We start from the raw sequence: 20,000 nt of genomic DNA, 5'->3' as shown, positions 1-20,000 counted from the left end.
AGAGCCTGCTGACCAGCCAACGTATCCAATTATCAAATTGCAATAAATAAATGAAAGAACAACAAGCAGAGGGAGCAGGAAATACTAACAAACAGCTGCTAAAACAATTTCTGAAGTACAGCATACGTCTCTGGGAACCCTGGCTTTGTCATGACAATAAAAGGTTAAAAAGTGTCAAAAAGGGGGGAAGAAAATGTAGCAGGGTCTACTCAAGAACATAAATGAGTGAAAAAGGGACGAATGAAGGCATGATATAAATTGTTTAACCATCTCGAGAAAATTAAATTCCAAATGGCAGAGCCTTGTTAGAAGAAAAATTAATTAAAATAACAGGGTACATTCCAAATGGCAGAGCCTTGTTAGAAGAAATTTATTAAAATAACTGGGTACATTCTAAAGACAGAGAGAGGAAAACTTAAAGGTGATACTGTCCTTTATTAGGTCTCTCTCATCTCACCAGTCTATGGTTCAAAAGCTACCTGTCCAATCCTTATTAGTCAATAAAATGGCCTCCTCCCTCCTCCTCTCCACAGCTCTCAGTCACCACCAGTGTAGCACAAGGCTCTGTCCTTGGTCCCCTCCATTTTAACATTCTCATCGACACCATCCACATGTACACACAACAGGCTTCCCTAATACTGTACACAGACGACTCCCCATCATTTGCACATGTGACATGGCACATATCCAAAAAATTACTCAGGAAGCTTTAACAGCCACTGGAACTCGCAACTCATGTTTGCCCCCAAAAAACTAACTACAACATTTTCCCTAAATCCCGCTATCATGATAAAACAAGTCTCTCTTCACAATATAACCACAAAATGACTTGGGGATAATAACCTTAAATTTGATCAGTATACATAAAACTGCATAAGAACAACTCATCAAAAACTAGGAATGCTTTACAAAGTCAAAAACTTTCTCACTAACACAACAAAAAAGTACAGTTGTGTAAAATCTTATCCTAACAGTAGATGTCGTTCTCTTCACTGTTGCTGTATTCTTTACAACAGGGATCCCCTGCCAAGGATAGCCCAACATCCAGACAGTATACAAAATCCTTTAGGCTGTAATGGGTATGTCATACATCACACATAAACTCCTGGCATACGGTATAAAGGCGACGTCTGGAAGTACCATCATCAGAACTGAAAAGCCCCAGTAGGAATGACAGTCTAAGGATAAAAATAGGTAAACATATCCGAAAGGAAAAAGGAGCAGGGGAGGAGGGAAGGAGCTAATACTGCAAACGTGAAGAGCAGGACATCTACTGTCACATTAAGATTTTACACAACTGTACAATGTCAATCCATATCACTGTTGTAATATTCTTTACAACAGGGAGAGTACAACAGGGAGAGTGCAATAGCTCAGGAAGAAGATTAGGAGTAAGAGCCAGCAGAGCCCTCTAGGAAGTCATGGAGAATGGCCCAAGCAAAACCAGTTCTGACCCTAGAAATCACAACCAACTTACAGTGCTTGGTAAAGGTATGCACAGAAGTCCAGGTAGCTGCCTCAAGAAAAGAATTAGTATCCAACCCTTGAAGAAAGCAACAGAAGAAGACACAGACCTAGTAGAACGAGCCGTAACAGAAGGAAGGCTCTTCCCAAGCAAAGAATGGCAAAATAAATGGCTTTAGATATCCAAGAAGAAATGGTTGCATAGAAACAGCCAAACCTACAGATCCAGGATGATAAACAAAAAGCTGTTCAGATTTACAAAAACCTTTAGCCTTATCCAAATAGTATCTGAGTTGTCTATGCAAATCCAAGCTGTGAAAACCTTCCCACTATCAGACTGTGGAGAAGGGAAAATGTAGGCAAATGAATATACTGATTAAGAGACAACTCATCAACCACCTTGGGCATAAAATGAAGATTTAGTATGAAGGGACACCCCATCCTTAAGGAAAACTAAAAAAAAAAAAAAAAAAAAAGAGGAATAGCCATAAGGACTTGCAGCTCAGGCACCGGTCTGGCAGAAGTAAGGGCCAAAAGAACATACTTCCAAGAACAATGCTGTAAGGAAGATGAAGCAGCTGGTTCAAAAAGAGTGTGTCAATTTTTCTAAACAAAATTAAGGTCCCAGGAAGGAGGGACAGCCTTACTGGAAGGCCTAATGTGAAGGACGCCTTTAAGAAACCTTTTGGCCTCAAATATACAGGCTAAAGGGGGAATCAAAGGCAGACAAGCAGAGACAGCTGATAGCTGGGCCTTAACAGATGAATATGCCAATCCAGCATTGAGCAATTCACACAAATAAGAGAACCAAAATAAGTGGATCCAGGTTACGAAAAAGACACCAAGCAGGAGACCTTATCCATTTGGATAATTAAGATTTTCTAGCCTCCTGCAGGACCCAAAGCACGTCCTAAAATAAAGGGTCTGTATCGAACTAAAACCCTGAAACCCACAATGTCAGTTGAAGAGTGGACAGGTAGGGATGAACGAGATACCCCTTTGTCTTGTTTGAATAGGTCCACCCTGTGAAGTAACTTGTGATGATTAAACTTGGCAAGATGCAAAGAGGGAATCAATGCTGTCTGGGCCAAAAGGGAGCCATCAGCAAAATTTCGGGAGCATCCTGTTGAATCTTGAATGGGATTTCGGAATGAGAGGCAGTGGAGAGAAGGCATAAAGAAACATTTCCTTCAAAGGAAAAAAAGAGGGTGTCCACTTTCCAGAACCGAGGGCATGGGGCTCTTGCACAAAAGAGAGAAAGTTTTCTGTTCAAAGGGGAAACAAATAGATCTACTTGAGAAGATCTGCTTGAGGAGTACCCCAAGGATGGACAAATGCCCAGAAACACATCCCTGTGAAGCATCCACTCATGGGATGGTGTTACGGAACTGCTCAGAGAATCTGCCACTATGTTCTGAGGGAATGTAAACTGCCTGCTGATACTGGATAGCTAGCGCCCAAACCTAAAGGGCTAACCTGCATAGGAGATAAGACTTTGCCCCCCCCCCGTTTGCTGACATACCACATCACTGTAGTATTGTCTGTGAGAATCTTGAGGGACCCTAAAAGGAAATGAGAATGAAAAGGCAGAAGAGCTCTCATCGCTGACACTGATGTGGTCTGTATCTTCAGAGGGCCAAAGGAAGCCGCCCACCCACATTTGGGGCATCTGTGAAAAGTTCCTGACAGGGGATCGGAGGGTGAAAAGTAAGTTCTGGGTTGAGGGACAACCGATGAATCCACCACTGGAGTTCCAGCTTGAGGCATGGAAGTAGAGGCTCTAGAAAATCTAAAGGATGAGAATGTTGGAGCCAAACTGACTTTAAAAACCAGTGGAGATTTCTCATATGAAGCTTGGCTAGAGGGAACATAGGAATGGTAAAATCCAAGTAACCCATTGCCCTCAGCAATTCTCTGGCTATGACAAACTAGAGGAAGAAGGGACTGAAAGAAAGCAATGAGAGTTAAGGCCTTCGGAGGAGGCACAGATACCAGCATTGAACAATCTGGATTCTGCACCCCAGAAAAACATGATCCTGAGAAGGAGTCAGGAGTGACTTCTGGAAATTTACAGTAAAGCCCTTGGCAGTGCAGGAGAAAAATGACAAAGTGCAGACGCTGAAGTAAAATGTCTGGAGAGGAAGCCTGAATAAGCAGGTCATCCAGAAAAGGAAAAACCTGTATCCCCCCTTTAACCTGCAGAAAGGAAAAGAGTGAGACATTTGGTGATGACCCCTGGGGTAATAGAAAGGCCAAACGGTAAAACAGAGAACTACACATGTCAGAAAGCAAGAGAGAAACGTAAAAACATCATGAAAATGGGATGAATAGGAATGTGTAGATTAGCATCCGTGAGATCCAGGGAAATTAAAAAGCCTGAGGAAATAAGAGAGGAAACCAGGTTTGAAGGGATAGGGACCTTCAAAAAGGTGTTTAGCGGAGATAGATCCTGAACTGGTCTCCAGGTGCCTTCTTTCCTAAGGACCAAGAACATTCTGGAATAAAACCCCTTCCTCCTCAGAGGAGTTGGAGCTTCCTGAATAGTTCCCTGAGCCAACAGGTCTTTCAGCACCTCTGGAAAAAAGGCAGCTGTTCCTGAGGAGACTGAGGAATGCCCAAAAAGGGGAGAGGGAGAAGAGACTTCCAAACCATGTAATAACCCTGGCGAATAATGGAAAGAACCCCAGGTCTTGAAGGATGAGACCTAGAGAAACAGGGAAGGGAGACTACAGAACAAAGAAAATGAGGATCAGAAGAACAAGGCAAGGATAAGAGGAGTCTTCATGGTTTGTCAGGAAAAGGAAGCTTCTGAGTAGAAGGAGCAGTTTGCAGCTAACAGGAGGAGACTACCTAATCAATTGCTTTACATAGGATGAATAGGAGATTTACAGACCAATGCAGGCTTATTAGGCTGCTCTCTCCTCTGAAAGCTGGGAGAAAAAGCAGCTTTAACTCCTCTAAGGCCTACCCCTTTAAAAACACTTCTTTGCACAACTCCAAATGACAAATCAAATGCTTACTATCCCAATTGCATCCGTAATTTGAGCATGATATGGCCATCATATAATCATTTAATAAAATGTCAAGGAGGCAAAGGAGGAGCAAGGTGCAAAACAGAGCAAGCCTTCCCAGAGAATGGAGAGATTGGAGAAATCAAAAGCCAAAAGGAAAAGAAAAAGCCAAAACATATAGTTAAATATCTGTCTGACACTATAAAAGAAGTAGTTGGCTACGGTAAACTTCACGCTAGCAGATGCAACTCATGACATGCTACATGCAGATGAACACCCAAACAGATGGAACTAAAAATTGAGTGTTTCGTCCTACACATGGCTTTAATCTGACACGATCACTACGTCCATAGATAATACTACATACCAAATAGAACCAAGATGCTCTCCTCCAAAAAAAAGGAAGCCAGTCTTGTGGTCCCCTTTCATAAACAAGCTATACAACAGAAGGAAGAAATTGTTGCAATAAAGAGGAAAACCCAAACCCCACCCCAGGACTACTCCCTTACCCTTTTTAGTAGAAGTTGAATCCGCATAAAATCCTCCAAAGCTATAAAAAATAAAATTGCCTGAATTCCAAAAACACAAAAGGGCATTCTATAGCAGAATCTACATGTCAAGAATGGCAATGCTCAGGATCTACTCTGAGCCACAACAGAATGATATAAATATAATGATCCCAGCACATTGCCAATATCACAATCCCAGATCAATTCAGTGCCCCCCCCCCCTCCCCCTAAAGGGGCCCATCTCAATACTGAAGACTGCCTGCCAAATTAATCCACCACACCACAGGTAAAGCACTCTCCAAAGGTAAGAATACAACATCCATGGGACCAGACGTGCAGAGACAGAGGAAAGAGGGGATGGAGGTACAGTAGCACTAGCATTCATTCCCAACCAATGAAGAAAACCAATAGCCGGGAAAAACCAGATCTTAGATCTACCTTTAGTGAATAATCCTTTAAGACGTTATATAAGGATTTTTTGAAAGAATCATTTCCAAAGCATCCAGACCTTTGAAATGAAAGGCCTCTGAGATGCTAGAGTTTTCCATCCTTGAAACAAAAAGGAAACCCTTAGAGGATCCAAAGAAATCTGACAGGATTGAAACAGCCTGCCCAGAAACCTGGGATGATGAAATCTGACCAACTTGCAGAAATCCAAATAAAAAGATCTGAACAAGGGCACAAAATCAGCGAAATCCAGAATATTCGTCAGAAGAGAGTGGGAAAGAAGGTAGGCAAATTAGAGGAGGATTTAAAACTCAACCATTCACCACCTTGGGGCATAAAGGAAAATTAGAGAAACCCTATTTTTATGGAAAACAGTAAAGGGAGAGGAAGTCTTCAGGGCCTGATGTTCTGAAACCCTTTTAGTTGAAGTGATAGAAGAAGGTGCTTCTTCTGGCTAGTTGTGTTGGATGTTAGACAAAAGATAGAACAAAAATTTAGGAAAGGGTGGCAACATTAGTTTTTTTAAGACAAAATCTAGAGGAGGAAGGACCTTGGTGGTGGTCCCATATGGTCTGATATGAAGGAGTTTTTAGGAAAAAAAATACTGCCAAGTACAGACAATGAAGATCTAGATAAATCATACTTGATGTACTTTTACTGAAAAGAATCCACACTCAGCCTTATTCACATATAGATTAGATAAAACCACAGGAATATCCACAGTTTTTGGTTGTAGGTTTGACAGACAATTCAGATGGGTTGGATAAGTATTTTTCCTAGTAGGGGGTTTTAGAGCTTCCCTTGGCACATGCAGCACATCCTGCAGCACATCCTCATTAACAGGAATCAAAGCAGGTCCTGTGAGTGTCAGATGAAGGTGTCAGATGAAGGGTTGACTGTGATGTAACTGTCTGTGATCCCCTCCCCATGAGTAGATCCAGCCAGGAGGTAACTTGAGTGGGCTCCTGGTTAAATAGAGATGAAGAGGGAACCAATGCTGTAGGGGCAAAAGGGAGTTACCAGGGTTGGTTCTGGTTGGTCTTGGGCATAACTTAACAGAGAAGGGGAAGAGAAGGGGAGGGGGGTAGGGGCCTTAGGTCAACTAGGGCGCCCGGTGTACCACTTTTTTTTCAGTTGGGTATTGGTGTAGGGGGTACCAGGTAGTGTGTGGGGGGCGCCAGTAGGTGGGGGGGGGCGCCCCCTTTTGCCTAGGGGCCTAGAGCCAGTTAAGGCTACTCCTCTCCTGGGATGGATAGGGGCAACATCCTCTCTTCCAGAAAAGAGGGGCATCCAACTTCCACACCAGAGGATTGGGTTGTACGTTCACAAAACTTGCATAAATCACCATTCACAGAGGAGGAGAACATCCACTGGAGGGAGTACCCCCCACCAGTGGATAATGTGCAACACACATTTGTCTGACTCCCATCATGGGTATTGAGGATGGGACCTGCTTAAGATGTCTGCCACTACATCTCTTGGAGGAGAGAATGTAAACTGCACACCTGGAGTGCTGAACCCACAGGAGTAGCAAATGACTTGGTCCTGGAATTGTTGCCGACCTAATGAAGAACTAGAGGGTTGGGATGACCTGGAGAGGGGACCTGAAATGACTGCAGGGCCAAAATAGCAGCTAAAAATTGGCCTCCTTCCAAGACAAAGGACCTTACACACCTGCAGTTTTCCCCATCCATGTCTTTTGCCCTGAGAATATGTCTGAGGAGTGGAAAGGAAAAGGGTGGGAAGGACTGAAGGGGTGGAGGAAGTCCTGAATCAAGGTAACCTGGTGTTTTTCTACCACTGAATGGAAGGAAAGCTGGGAAGGACAGAATAACATGAATTCACCAATGAGAACCTGACAATGTACACTGACCTTCATTTAAATTCATGAATTTCTTCATGTGAAGTTTGAGAATAGCAGGTGGAGGAACTCCCTTGGCTGTTAGAGACTGAAGGAGGAACTAGAGACTGAGTGAGACTGGAAGTAGATGATGCAGTGAAGAAAGCAGTTTTAGAGACAGTTTTCTGAAGCCAACAGCTGTCTGTACAGTGCTGTCTAGACTCTGAGACCCAGGGAAAGGATGATTCATACAGTCTTTCAAGGATTTTTGAAGTTTGATGAAGAGAAATCTAAACAACTAGAAATGAAGGTTCTATCTGGACAAGTATGGAAAGAAGGCAATTACAGAAGGCAAATTAGGCAATTACAGGAGCTACATTTTGTGAAGACCCTTGGTGCCATAGAAAGCAAGGCAAGTGAGGGAAAGAAACTGAAAAGCAAAGAAAACACAGAACAAAGAACACAGAAGTTAAAGTAAAGAGGATGAGACATGACATGAAGGTAGAGAGACACAGAGACACAATAAAGGCAAAGGGAGTGGGGGTGAAACCATAGTGAAAGCAAGAAGGTTATATAGAAGGTTGGATGTTGAGAACAGGGTTCTTGGATGCGGAGAGGAGAAACATCATGAAGGAATCCTCTGTGTATGACAGAATACAGAATGTATGACAGAACAGTTTGAAAAGTTTGATCAGAGAGGAAAGATGTAAGGATAGTGGGGTCTGGCTGCAAACAGGTTGGTAGTCACAGACTACTTGGCTTGCTCAGAAAAGGCTGCTTCTGAACAGGAAAAGTAAAAGTAGTAGTCCTGGCACTGTAAGATTTTCTGGCACTTTTACTCCTGGATGAAGAGGGTCTGGATTGCTTAATAGCAAAGGGAGTTTTAAAAGGGTAGCTTCTTTGAAATTTTGGAACTGGGAGTACAAAAATATGTTTAAGGTCCTGGAGGTTCTTACCCTTGCAGGAACTTAAAAAGATCTGCAGCTGCAGATCCAAACAAGGTTTTAGCATCTACTTGAGTTGTCTATTGTTTTTGCCTTGATATCATCTGGATGTTGCTGGAGCCTCAGCCAAGAGTACTTCCTAAAGACAGAGCCAGATGCAGCAGCTCTGACAGATGCTTCAACTGCATCATAGCTACATTTAATGGCATGACATGTCACTTGAGAAGAGAAACCCAAATGGAAGAAAGCTGTGACCTAGTGTCTGAGTCAAGAAGCTCAAAAATGAGCTGAGTGGCTTGAGAAAGGAGGGCTAAGGCATATTTGGTCATATGCATTTGGTAGTTTATAGCCCTAAAGGCAAGAGTGGCCAAGTATATACTTTTTTCCCAACCTTTGCATAACTTTGCTCTCCTTATCCGAGGGAAGAAGGGAAATTGAAGGCAAAAGCTTTGAGGGCTTATCAGCAGCCACTGAGACAGTAGCTAGATCTGCCCAAGCACACTTAAATAAAAACTTGCAATCTTCTGGCACTTTGTAAAATCTATCTCGCCTTTTAGGGGTAGGAGGTTGTGAGACTGGACACTTAGAAGCAGAGAGGGAAGCATCCCAAAAAAGCTGGTAACACTGCAGGCACTGCATATGGGGGAGGGGAATCCATCTGTAACCAGTCATATCTTTTTGCACCTCAGAAACCTTACAGCAATCCCACTTAATAAATTCTCTCATCTTCACAACGGTCTCACCAAAGGTAATATCCTCCCTCAGGAAATTCTGTACCATTTGATTCCTCCTCTGGGGAAGCATACCTCAATGGAGAGGAAATCTGGGCAGAATATGCCAGGAACTCATCACCAGAGGAATAATCATCTTCTGAGGAATCGTCAATCCTAATTCTTTTTTTAGGGGAGCCTGAAGGTGGTCTCACCAAAGGTAATATCCTCCCCAGGAAATTCTGTACCATTTTGATACCTTCTCTGGGGAAGCATACCTAAATGGAGAGGAAATCTGGGCAGAATATGCCAGGAACTCATCACTAGAGGAATAATCATCTTCTGAGGAATCCTCAATCCTAATTCTTTTTTAGGAGAGCCTGGAAGAAGGGAAGGAGAAGAGAGACCCCTGTAGACTGTCTAAGGGGAATAAAGGCATTAAACAGCCCTTGAGAAAAGGCTTGCCAATCTGCAGAATGTTCCTAAGAAGACACGAGAAGTATGCTTCATTTTCGGCTTTTTTGTAAGTGGAACATCCAAATGAGGATAGGTCAAGGAACCCAAAGTAGACCTACATTCAATAATGTTGCTTGGAACCTCTTCAAGTACAAGGATTTGCGGTATTCTGCGAGGACCTCCAGAGACTATAAGCCTGGGTTCCCTTGTATGTCCATTGCGGATGACTGCATTTCCCCTGAGGACATGCTAGCAGGATCCTTTGCTGCCTCTACTATGGTATCTGTGGAAGAATCACCACCTTCCTCTGGATGGGTCTCCAGAACATCAGCAGCCTTGGGAGGAACATCCAGAATTTAAGTAGCAGCAGAGACCTCAGGCCTAGTTTTGTTGTCCCTTTTTAAAACAGGCACAACTGAAGGACTGACGTACCTTCCATGACGTCGCCAGCTAAATGCTTAATGTGTTGGTTCTCTAAGTACAAATTAACAGAAGTGAGATGGCTGAGAAGGGTCTTAGGAAAAAAGGCTTTGCAAATAGTACAAGAGATATGGTCATGGCTAGGGCCTAAACAAGAAAGGTACAGTTTGTGCAAATCCTTATATGGAATTTGCCTTCAACACTGACAATTGCCCTTTCTAGATGACATGTAACCTCAGCAAAACAACAGTAGCACAAAAAATAAACCCCAACAGGGCACTTATCTGACTTGGCATCAGCAACTTTGCTGTCGAGTAAATGACCGGAGAAGATGTTCAGACTGGTGGCAGAAAAGTTCTGAAGACGGTACATGCCTATGTCTACTTTATATCCGATGTAGGACAGGGACCTATGTGCAATGGCGCATGTACCTCACAGTAGCTTTAGACTTTTGTATACTGGCAGGATCGTCAGGACAGCCTGCAATGGACTCTCCATGTTATGAATACTGCGACACAAGAATAGAAGGACATTAGAAGGAACAGCAGAGACTCCATTTATAAAATCTCATAGCACCTCTTCTGAATATCAGACACTTGAGCACAGTCCCATTTGAAAAAATTCCATCATTCTGGAAATAGTGTCACCAAAGGAAATCTTCTCAAAAAGAGTCAGGACTGATAGACTTCTTCCTCAAAACCATAGTCAAGTGGCAAAGGAATCTTGGAGGAATATGTAACGGACTCTTCCTCAGAATTAGCATCTTCCTAAGAAGAAGAATCCTGCTCCTTGAGCCTCTTAAGAAGGGTAGAAGACAAAGGAGGAGCAGGAACAGAAACTCTCTGTGGAGGCTTAAGAGCCATAAGGGCATTAATCAGACCTTGAGTGAAGCTTTGCCATTCACTCTGAGGAACCTTCGGAGCAGGCAAATTATGTTTTGTTTTCCGCTTCTTTTTAAGTAAGACATCAGCCTTAAAAAAATGTTGGATGTTCTGACCCCTAACGACACTCAATAATGGTAGTCAGAACCTCTTCTCCAACTAAAATTTGAGGAACACCCATAAACCTTTCAGTAATAACCAGCCATGGTTCTGCCTGTACATCTGAAGCAGATGTCTGCAAAATCTTCACTGATGTGCATGGCATTGGATCCATGTCAGCCTCCAAACTGGTAGCGGCATAGGAATCAGAGAAAGAAACCGGATGATCCTATGAGCTTTCACCTGCCTCAAGAGAGACATATGGTGGAGGAGGTACAACCGACAAATCAGACTGAGCTTTCTTGGCCTTTTTCTTAGCAGACAGCTGACCCTTGGGCTGGGAAGATACTTCCATGGTATCCCTAACCAACAGTTTAAGTAGCTGGTTCTCTAAGTAAATGTCAAGAGAAGAAAGCCAACTCTGCAACATCTTAGGGCCGAAAGTATGACAAATCTCACAAGACATATGGTCGTGGGAAGTGCCTAAGCAAAACAAACACTGATTGTGACGATCTTTAGGGGAATTTGTCTCCCACACTGGCATTTCCCCTTTCTGAATGACATGAAACCCAACAACCAGAAACAAGGCAAAACTAAGATAAGAAAATATATAAAAAAAACAAAAGCCATAGAAACCAGCAGACGAACAAGCATTCAGACTGATGATTGAAGATGGAGTTTGGACTGGCAGCAAACAAATTCTGAGGATGGTACATCCGGACATCACATTAATGCCCTATGCTGTGTGTGAGAAACTTACATGTGATATAAGGCATACTCATTACAACCTAAAGGATTTTGTATACCGTACGGACATCAGGCTACCTTTGGCAGTGGATCCCTACAGTAAAGAATGCTGCAACAGTGATATGAAAGGACAGCTACATTTATCACTACTTATATCCTCCCCACACTTCTTTATAGAGCTCCTATCCTTACTAACCTCCAGGCATCACAGAAATCAAATCTTGAACAAGCTATAACAAACGTTGCTAAATTTGCAGCAAATATCCCTTTCAGAACCCACTACTGTATAGCACTATGAAGACTAAACTGGTTAGAATTACCCCATCAACTAACACATGCATAGCTTCTTACCACCTATTAAAATTATCCAATATCAGTCTGCCTGTCCAGCACTAAACATTCCACACAACTATGTTTCCTGTCTGTCATTATGATCCAATGACTAAAAACTCCTGTCTGTCCACAAACCTATCAAAACTGCTAGGCGCTATCTATACTTGCACCATGTTGCTAAGGTCTGGAATTCCTTACTTGTGTCCATCAGGTCAATACCCTCCCTCCTATCCTTCAGCACCATTCTGAAACGCTTCCTAGCCAAAAGCTGGCTCTGTTCTTGTTCACCAGGATAAACTACAACCCTAAATGAGACTTTCCTTACACCACCTTACTCTTCCTTCCTCACTTCTAGCAATTTCTCTTTTGGCTTTCTCTCTAAATGTACCATGAGCCTGTTTTTCTTTTTCACTTCATATTGGCATTCCTATTTCTATTATGCTAGCTTACCATTAATTTCTCTATAAACTGGCTATAATTTCTCTGAATATTAAATCATTGTCATATAAATTGTATTCCATTCTTAACCAATGTTTTCATATTACGTCTAATTTAGTATAATTATTTAAACTGCAGACGACTTTATATTACTTTTGAATATTGTAAAATTATTGTTCTTAAAAATGTTTTGTAATAATTTGGACCTTTTCTCCCTGGGCCTCTGCTGAAAATGGGCTCCTATCTATTCTGACTTTCCCAGTAATAAAATATCAATAATCAAACAAATTAAATACATACCAAAGTACATTTTCAAAATGGGTTGAAAAATACATGGAACTACTCTCCCAAGAGAGTGACACAATTCAGTAATGCACAGATGAGGTTAGGCAGCCCTTCTCTGCCATGAGAAAAGATTCAGTTCTGGCATGAAAGCATGCAAACTAAATTAAGTTTAGTAATATTTAGCAATCATCACCACATCATTTCTTTTATTGTTTGTACTGCAGATAGGGAAAGCTAACATCATTTCTTTTATTGTTTGTACTGCAGATAGGGAAAGCTAAGTGACCTGGCAAAAAAACAACTGATCTTCTTGGTATGCAAGGCCTTTACATGTGCCTTTAGTTTGCAAAGTAAAATCAAGAAAAAGAAACAACCACAGGGATCAAAGCATACTACTAAAAATATGACTCTCAAAAAAAGATCATACTTTACCACATTAATTCCTCCGCCATGGCTTCTGGAGCAAATTGTTCCCACAAATGCCATACCAGCAGTTGCACCAAATTTATCAGTCTTCCTGAAACAAAGTGAAGAGAATCCAAATTGTATTGAAATCCAAGACATTATGCTAAATAACATCTTCAAACAGCATCAGACATCTAGGTAAATCAAAATAAACAAGAGGTTTCAAAAAATCATATTAATATCTGGAGCAGATTAATTCCTCCGCCTTGGCTTCTGGAGCAAACTGTTCCCACAAATGCCATACCAGCAGTTGTACCAAATTTATCAGTCTTCCTGAAACAAAGTGAAGAGAATCCAAATGGTACTGAAATCCAAGACATTATGCTAAATAACATCTTGAACCAGCATCAGAAATCTAGGTTAAACAAAATAAACAAGAGGTTTCAAAAAATCATATTAATATCTGGAGCAGATAATGCATTAACTTTCCACTTGCATTTAAGGCAACTGTTTTGCAAAACTACTATGTGAATGTCATGTGAAAGATACAATTTTACTTAAACTGGAATTTGCTTAAATAATTAAATCACAGTTTTGGTGTGGAGGGAGAATCTCCCACATTCCCAAAATAACTGTGAGGTCTGACCTCACAGAAAAGTGGGCTTACTTCAAACTGTAACCCTGTTCAGCCAAACTGTACCTTGGCAACTGTAGAGTTCCATAAATATGGCTGTTGTACAAATGGACCACTTCCTAGTGCTGTAGGTTTCAGTGCGTTTATTTCTTGGCAGATGACTTCATGAACCTGGTTTCTACTGATGTTATGAGAACAGCTCCATAAATCCAAACTCCAGTGTATGATTCTATGTTCTATATAATATTCAACCTTCATTCCAAACAGCCAAATAACACAATCAGATCTTCATCCTGACACTTTACTACTTGCAGGCTTTACTGCTGAGGTCAGCATAGCTCTCTAAATGAATATAACCATGATAGGCAGTACTACTGAAAATCTACAATGCCATCAAACCTTTTTCACAAAAAGGACATTAAAAATTATATGATACATGTTTTAATTAAATCTATACACTGATAGCATGTTAAAAAATTATTTTGGCTTTTCCCGGTTAGGGGTTGCCACAGCGGATCACCAGTCCACTATTGATTGGCAGTGAATTTTTATGTTGTCAAGTTGCCAGCCAAGTGCCTAACCTTTCCAGAAGGCATGCACCTATTTGCATGTCTTTTAAAGTTCACTCGACCGCAGGGAGGACATGCAGACACTGTATAAAAGGCATTCCAGCAAAGTAAACCTGAGAACCTCTGGTTGTGAGGTGACAACACTAACCGCTGCACCACCGCAGCTGACAAGAGCATGCTAAAACAAGCTTTAGCAACTCAAAGCTTTTGCAATATCTCAGCTAACGTTTTCATGGTATATAAAAAGCTATTTGTACAAATCATATTACACTGCATCTTGCTTGCATTATCAAAGATGAATATGTTATGGCTTGTCAATACAAATCAAGCTGAACATACTGTGTGTGATGTGTGCGCGCAATACATGTGTGTGTGTGTGTGTGTGTGTGTGTGTGTGTGTTTAAGTATATGGTTACCAACTTACATTTTGTCTGTATTCCTATTATCAAAATGAGAACGGTCTTGTTTATTTCAATCAATTCGTGTTTAGTTGAGCACAGTAGTAGTTTGTGTCTAGTGTTTCTGTGTGAGATTGTCAAACAGTGGAGTAAAGTTTCTCCTTTTTCCCCCACTGTTGTGCGATCTTGCAGTTGGTATACATAATTTAGGGATACAGTCCTCCAAGCATGGGTTGCACAGGAGGATGGCTTGCTACCCCAAACAAAAAAAAACCTTGATTTTTGCTTTTCGCACTGGCAGATATTACATTCATATGCATGTGTGTATGAAGTGTGCTACACACAGTGGAATAATCAAGTAGCCAAACCACAAAATATCGATCTGAAAAGATTGAATGTATAAACACTGACAAACCACACAAGAAAATCAAAACTTTTTTTTTCAGGAGGGCAAGCCTTCCAGTACCCCTACACCTCTCCTGGTACTTATATACCAACTCAAAAAAAATCACACAACACCAGGAAAAGGCAAATTATCAAAATCTGCTGAACCCAGACCCCGCACAAAGTAATGTTGACATTCTGCAATCATATGATTATTCGGTCACTTGTTCCAGCATTAAACAAGTTTGATATTCTAAAAGTTCAACTATTTGAATGCTTTGTGTGTGTGTGTGTGTGTGTGTGTGTGTGTGTGTGTGTGTGTGTGTGTGAAAATCAACACAAAATGACAAAATACTCTCTCTCCCTCTTACCCATACATGTGTGTGTGTGTGTGTGGATATGACTACATCTACAGTAAAGGCCATAAGCACCACTTCACTGCAATAACTCTCAGACCGTTAAACATCTGGGTAAATTACAACATATAGAGAATAAAAGATTGTTTGCTCTGTTGGTATATAGCCTGATGTACCAATCCACCAATCTGTCTTACATAGATGAAACCAAGAATGGGTCAGAGTTAGACTGCAGGAACATATCAGGCACAATAAATGAAAATACTGGCTGTGGCTGCCCACATTTTGGAAAAGAAAAGAGGTGGCAAAAATTTCAAGGAACTTCAGAGCTGGATTGCTAACATAGTTCTAATGCATAGCTTAGAGAAGACAGTGGAAGAATACAGAGGAGACAAAAAACACAAAGCCCTTTTTTATTTGAGTCATTACTGATTCCATGGCATTAAAAATACTTCAGTCTTCCTATGACTGGTATCTGCAGTGTTTCAGCCTCTGGCGAGAGAAATGCTTCCACATGACAATTACATGAACATGGGCTCCAGTGAAAAAGCTGCAAGTATATTTTGGTGGGCCAGTTTGTGCGGGGACACTCGGCTGGATTCTGACTAGGTGACTTTTGAGATGGAAGGGGGTCTTATAGATTTCAATACCCAACGGTTTCTCAGTTCTGTGCTCTTCAGTGCTAGGCCGATGACAGCAATTTAAGGTACAATCTGAAGACAACAACAGGAGACTACAGAGAAGGAGAAGACCGCAAGGTCCTTTTCTATCAAGGCTCTTACTGGCTCAATACAATACAAATACTTTATCTGACTACTACAATTGGGTCTGCAGTGTTCCACCTGCTGGTAAGGGGTAGAGGTTTCCATGCAACAGTTACCTGAGCTTGGCGTCCTGTGAAGGACTGGATTGTTTTTGATCGGCCATCTTCTGCAGGGGTCACTGACTGGATTTAGAATGGTTGGCTTCTGCATGGGCAGAACCTTACAGACTTACATTACCTGGCACTTTCCCAGTCCAGAACACTAATGAGCACAGCTGTGCGAAGACATATTATTGCTACAGAGTAAACATCACATCAACCTGGTATACATTAGGTAAGAAAAACTTGCATGCTTACTGTAGATGATATACATTTCACTTCTTCTCTGTCTCATCTTAGCTGGGCTGTTGTGACAGATTTTACTATTGTTTTATTTCACAAAGTGAAACTGTGTTCTTTTAAACTGGTTCATTTACTGACTCCAGTTACATCTTGTTATATTTTTGAAATTAGCACTTGTTCTCCTGAACGTAGTGTTACATTAAGTTAATACTATACTGCTGCATCTTACCTCTGTTGTTAATTACTGGTAATTCCTAAGGTAATATACATCACTGTAAGTAGTACTATTTCAGGTAATTTTGTAATGTGGGGAACTACTGACACTATGTAGACAAACTAAATTAACTTATTTCAGTTACTGATTTCACTTACTGTTAACTGCTGCTGTTGCTTTGTTACCGACTACTATGCTGTCATGCATTTTCAGCTTCTGTTCTACAGTACTGCACTAGAAAGCATTAGACTGCACTACCTGACAGATGAACATTAGGAGCATTATGTATGCAATACATGAGATTATCTCCTACAGGCTTTCATATAAAATAACATTTCCTAGCCTTGAACCACAGATGTTTTTTTACATGCTACTGGAAATTCAGAAAAGTAAACTCCACCAGGATGACCTATTGTACTGGGTGGGACAGGTTTCTCTGACAGACCCCTTGATTGGGTTTTTGAAAACTGGTTAAACCATTGCTTGGTATAGCTGGGGCTAGGATCAAGAATACAAAAGAATTTTTACAGATTATATCAATTGTCATTAATAAGTGGGGCTGGTATAGGTGTACCTTAGATGACACTTCACGTATACCAACATTCCACATCAAGGAGGCACCAAGGGCATAAATTTATTGGTTGGGGAGTCTCAGTTATATGCTTGTGAGTTATGACTTATCTATGGACCCCATGAACCCCTGAAAGAATGGCCACACAAAATTGTATCAATCATCTTTATTATAAATTTAAAAATAATAATAACAGTAATAACCACTTAATAATCACCACAGCTTCGAAAATCATGGAAATGATAGCAGGCGCACATACCACAGCTCATCTGTTTCACACAACCTCAATAGGTACATACCACCAACAATCCACACATCCGTCAATAAGCAGTGTAACCTTAAGCACTCTCTAGAACTTCTATAGAGCAAGCATTACCACAACACTTTCACATCTTTCAAACAAACCTTCCAGGAAAGGGAATGGGAATATTGGCACACAATTATGGAGGACAATGTCTTCACCTGCTCACCAGGCTTCTTCACAACAGCCTGTTCCTAATTACCTTTATACAAGCACATAGTAGGCAAGTGAGCACAGTGATCATAAGATGCCTAGCCGTATGCACCTTTAAGCAGACCCCTTTTAAGCGCCTAGTAGTGCTCACCTCCCAAATCGAGCAAGTCTGTACATAACAACCCGGGTGTAAATTTGTGTTTCCGCATCCAGTCATCAAGATTAGCCTTAAAGGCAGGTAACACAGTACTTTGACCTGAAGTGTTAAATTATTCCACAGGCTAGGAATATGTTGACTAAGGAATCTATCCCTCCAGCGAGTCTTGTTTATTTGCTGATTTAGATTTAGGTCCTTAGAGCAGGTGATTGTACAGCTACTAGTTGTGTATAGAAATAGGAGATCAAGTAGGACTCAAAAAGCAAGACAAGTCACCTCACAGGAACACAGACTAGAGAGTATAAGGTGAGTTGTGCTATTTTATCAGGGTAGTCGAAAGATTTAAGACAAGTAACTTTCTTGATTAGAAATCTTTGAGGCATTTTCAGTTGAATAATACTCTTGTACATAGCAAAGCGTGCACTGTATTCTGTGATAGGTCTGATAAGGGAAGAGTACAGTGGTATGATAACTTCTATGGATCTTTAATATATTCCCTTGGAAATCAACCAAATAGAAGGATTTTGACTATGGTAGAATCATGATCACTGAATGAGGAGCTATCCACACAAGTACCTAGGTCTCTTATGGCCGTATTTATATTAAGATGAGTACCGTTTAAAACATATGGGGTAGGGGCAACCAATTTTGCCAAATGATGCTATGCACTTTTTTCCATTTAGTTTTAGACTGTTTTTGATACACTAAGTATATGCATATTCCAGCTCTTGTGACAGCTGTTTTGTATCAGTGTGTAAGCAGACAAAAGTGCCCAGCTAGCAGTCAACAAACGTGGTCTAGCACATTGGCTTGGATGTCTGCAAATTAAATATTAAATAGGAGAGGACCTAGAAATGGCACCCATGGTATCGCACTGGTTAAACTTTTATTTTCAGGAAAAGGTGCCATCAACTTTCAAAACTTGAGATCTACAATACATTTAATGACTTTGTATATAAAGCTAGTGAAGATGGAGGGTCTGTAGAAGGCCCACCCTTCTGTAGGTCATCCACACCGGTTGCTCTCCAGGCATCAGAAACAAACCTGTAGATGGACTGAGGCCGGACAGTTTAAGTAGACTCTTAGCCAGTACATACTTGGAATTGATGAGAATGCAGCCTGGTAAAATGTCCATTCTTGTGGAAGTATTTTTAGCCCTTGATAGGGATTCTAAGACTTGTTCAAAAGTAAATTGAGGGGAACTAAATTCTCAGGGTCAATGGAGTAGCAATATGGGTAGAAAGGGTAAGGTTGGCACTCAATTTTTCTGCTAATATATTAGCTATAGCTTTGGAGTCAGAATGGATGATATTACCATGGCTAAAACCCACTGCACTGATGGACATTATTCCTTAATTTTCTGATATAATTGAAAAAAAAAAAACTATTTCCTTTGGAATCCATAGGAACCTTAAGTCCATACTCTGCTTTATATTTTCTAATAGTGTTTTTAAGTTCCTTGTTGTCAATTTTCAGAATAGTCAAGTAGGGACATCTGTGTTTCTAGCAGCTCTTTGTTATTTTCCTTCTTTTATTGCACAGTTTATTGACACAGAAGTTGCACCAGAGAGGCTTACTCCTAAATTTACAATTATATCTAGGGCGGCTGAGTACTGAACTTTCTATGCAGCTGTTCAGGTGCTGGTAGAAGACAGGGGTGAAATGCGGCAGCCCTCTTACCTGGATCTATTTGCAAGGGATTGTTCTGAATTTCGCATAGATCTTCTACAAGCTGAAGTAGGCTTCCCTTGGAAAAGTTCCTAAAGATGGGGTCATTTGGTGGCTGGATGGCACAACTAAGCCACACAAAGTTGAGAATTAATTTGTAGTCAGATTTAATGAGGGGTGAGGACATGCAAGGTAGGCTGCAGAAGGGGGATAGGGTGGTAAAAACAAGGGTAAGGGTATTAGAACCTCTACTGAATAGTTTTCAGTGCATTGGTATTAATGTTTGTGTCTTTTGGCTTTTCCCGGTTAGGGGTAGTCACAGCAGAACTCCGGTCCGCTAATGATTGGCAGTAGAGTTTTACGTGCTGGCTTGCCGGGCCTAACGCACAACCTTCAATGAAGGAATGCCCATTCATGCATCATTCATCATGTCACCACACAGAAGACGCTCTGAGAATCGAACGGGCAACGTCTAACTGTGAGGCGACAACGCTACCGCAG

General features: G+C 41.2%; 1 protein-coding gene across 1 annotated transcript in view; it reads right to left on the bottom strand.

Moving 5' to 3' along the window:
* The window catches only part of ADAM9 (ADAM metallopeptidase domain 9), a gene marked incomplete in the record, with an annotated part of 1,887,510 nt that overhangs the window by 934,208 nt on the left and 933,302 nt on the right, over positions 1–20,000 (bottom strand). The window contains 1 exon segment of the mRNA XM_044084336.1: positions 13,017–13,101. Within this exon segment, the coding sequence (XP_043940271.1) occupies positions 13,017–13,101 (85 nt within the window).

Source organism: Protopterus annectens, chromosome 9.part0, assembly GCF_019279795.1.
Source record: "Protopterus annectens isolate FY-2018-M chromosome 9.part0, PAN1.0, whole genome shotgun sequence".
NCBI classification, from domain to species: domain Eukaryota; kingdom Metazoa; phylum Chordata; order Ceratodontiformes; family Protopteridae; genus Protopterus; species Protopterus annectens.
The sequence above is the reverse complement of the archived record's forward strand: the minus strand, read 5'-3'. Positions and strand labels throughout refer to the sequence as shown.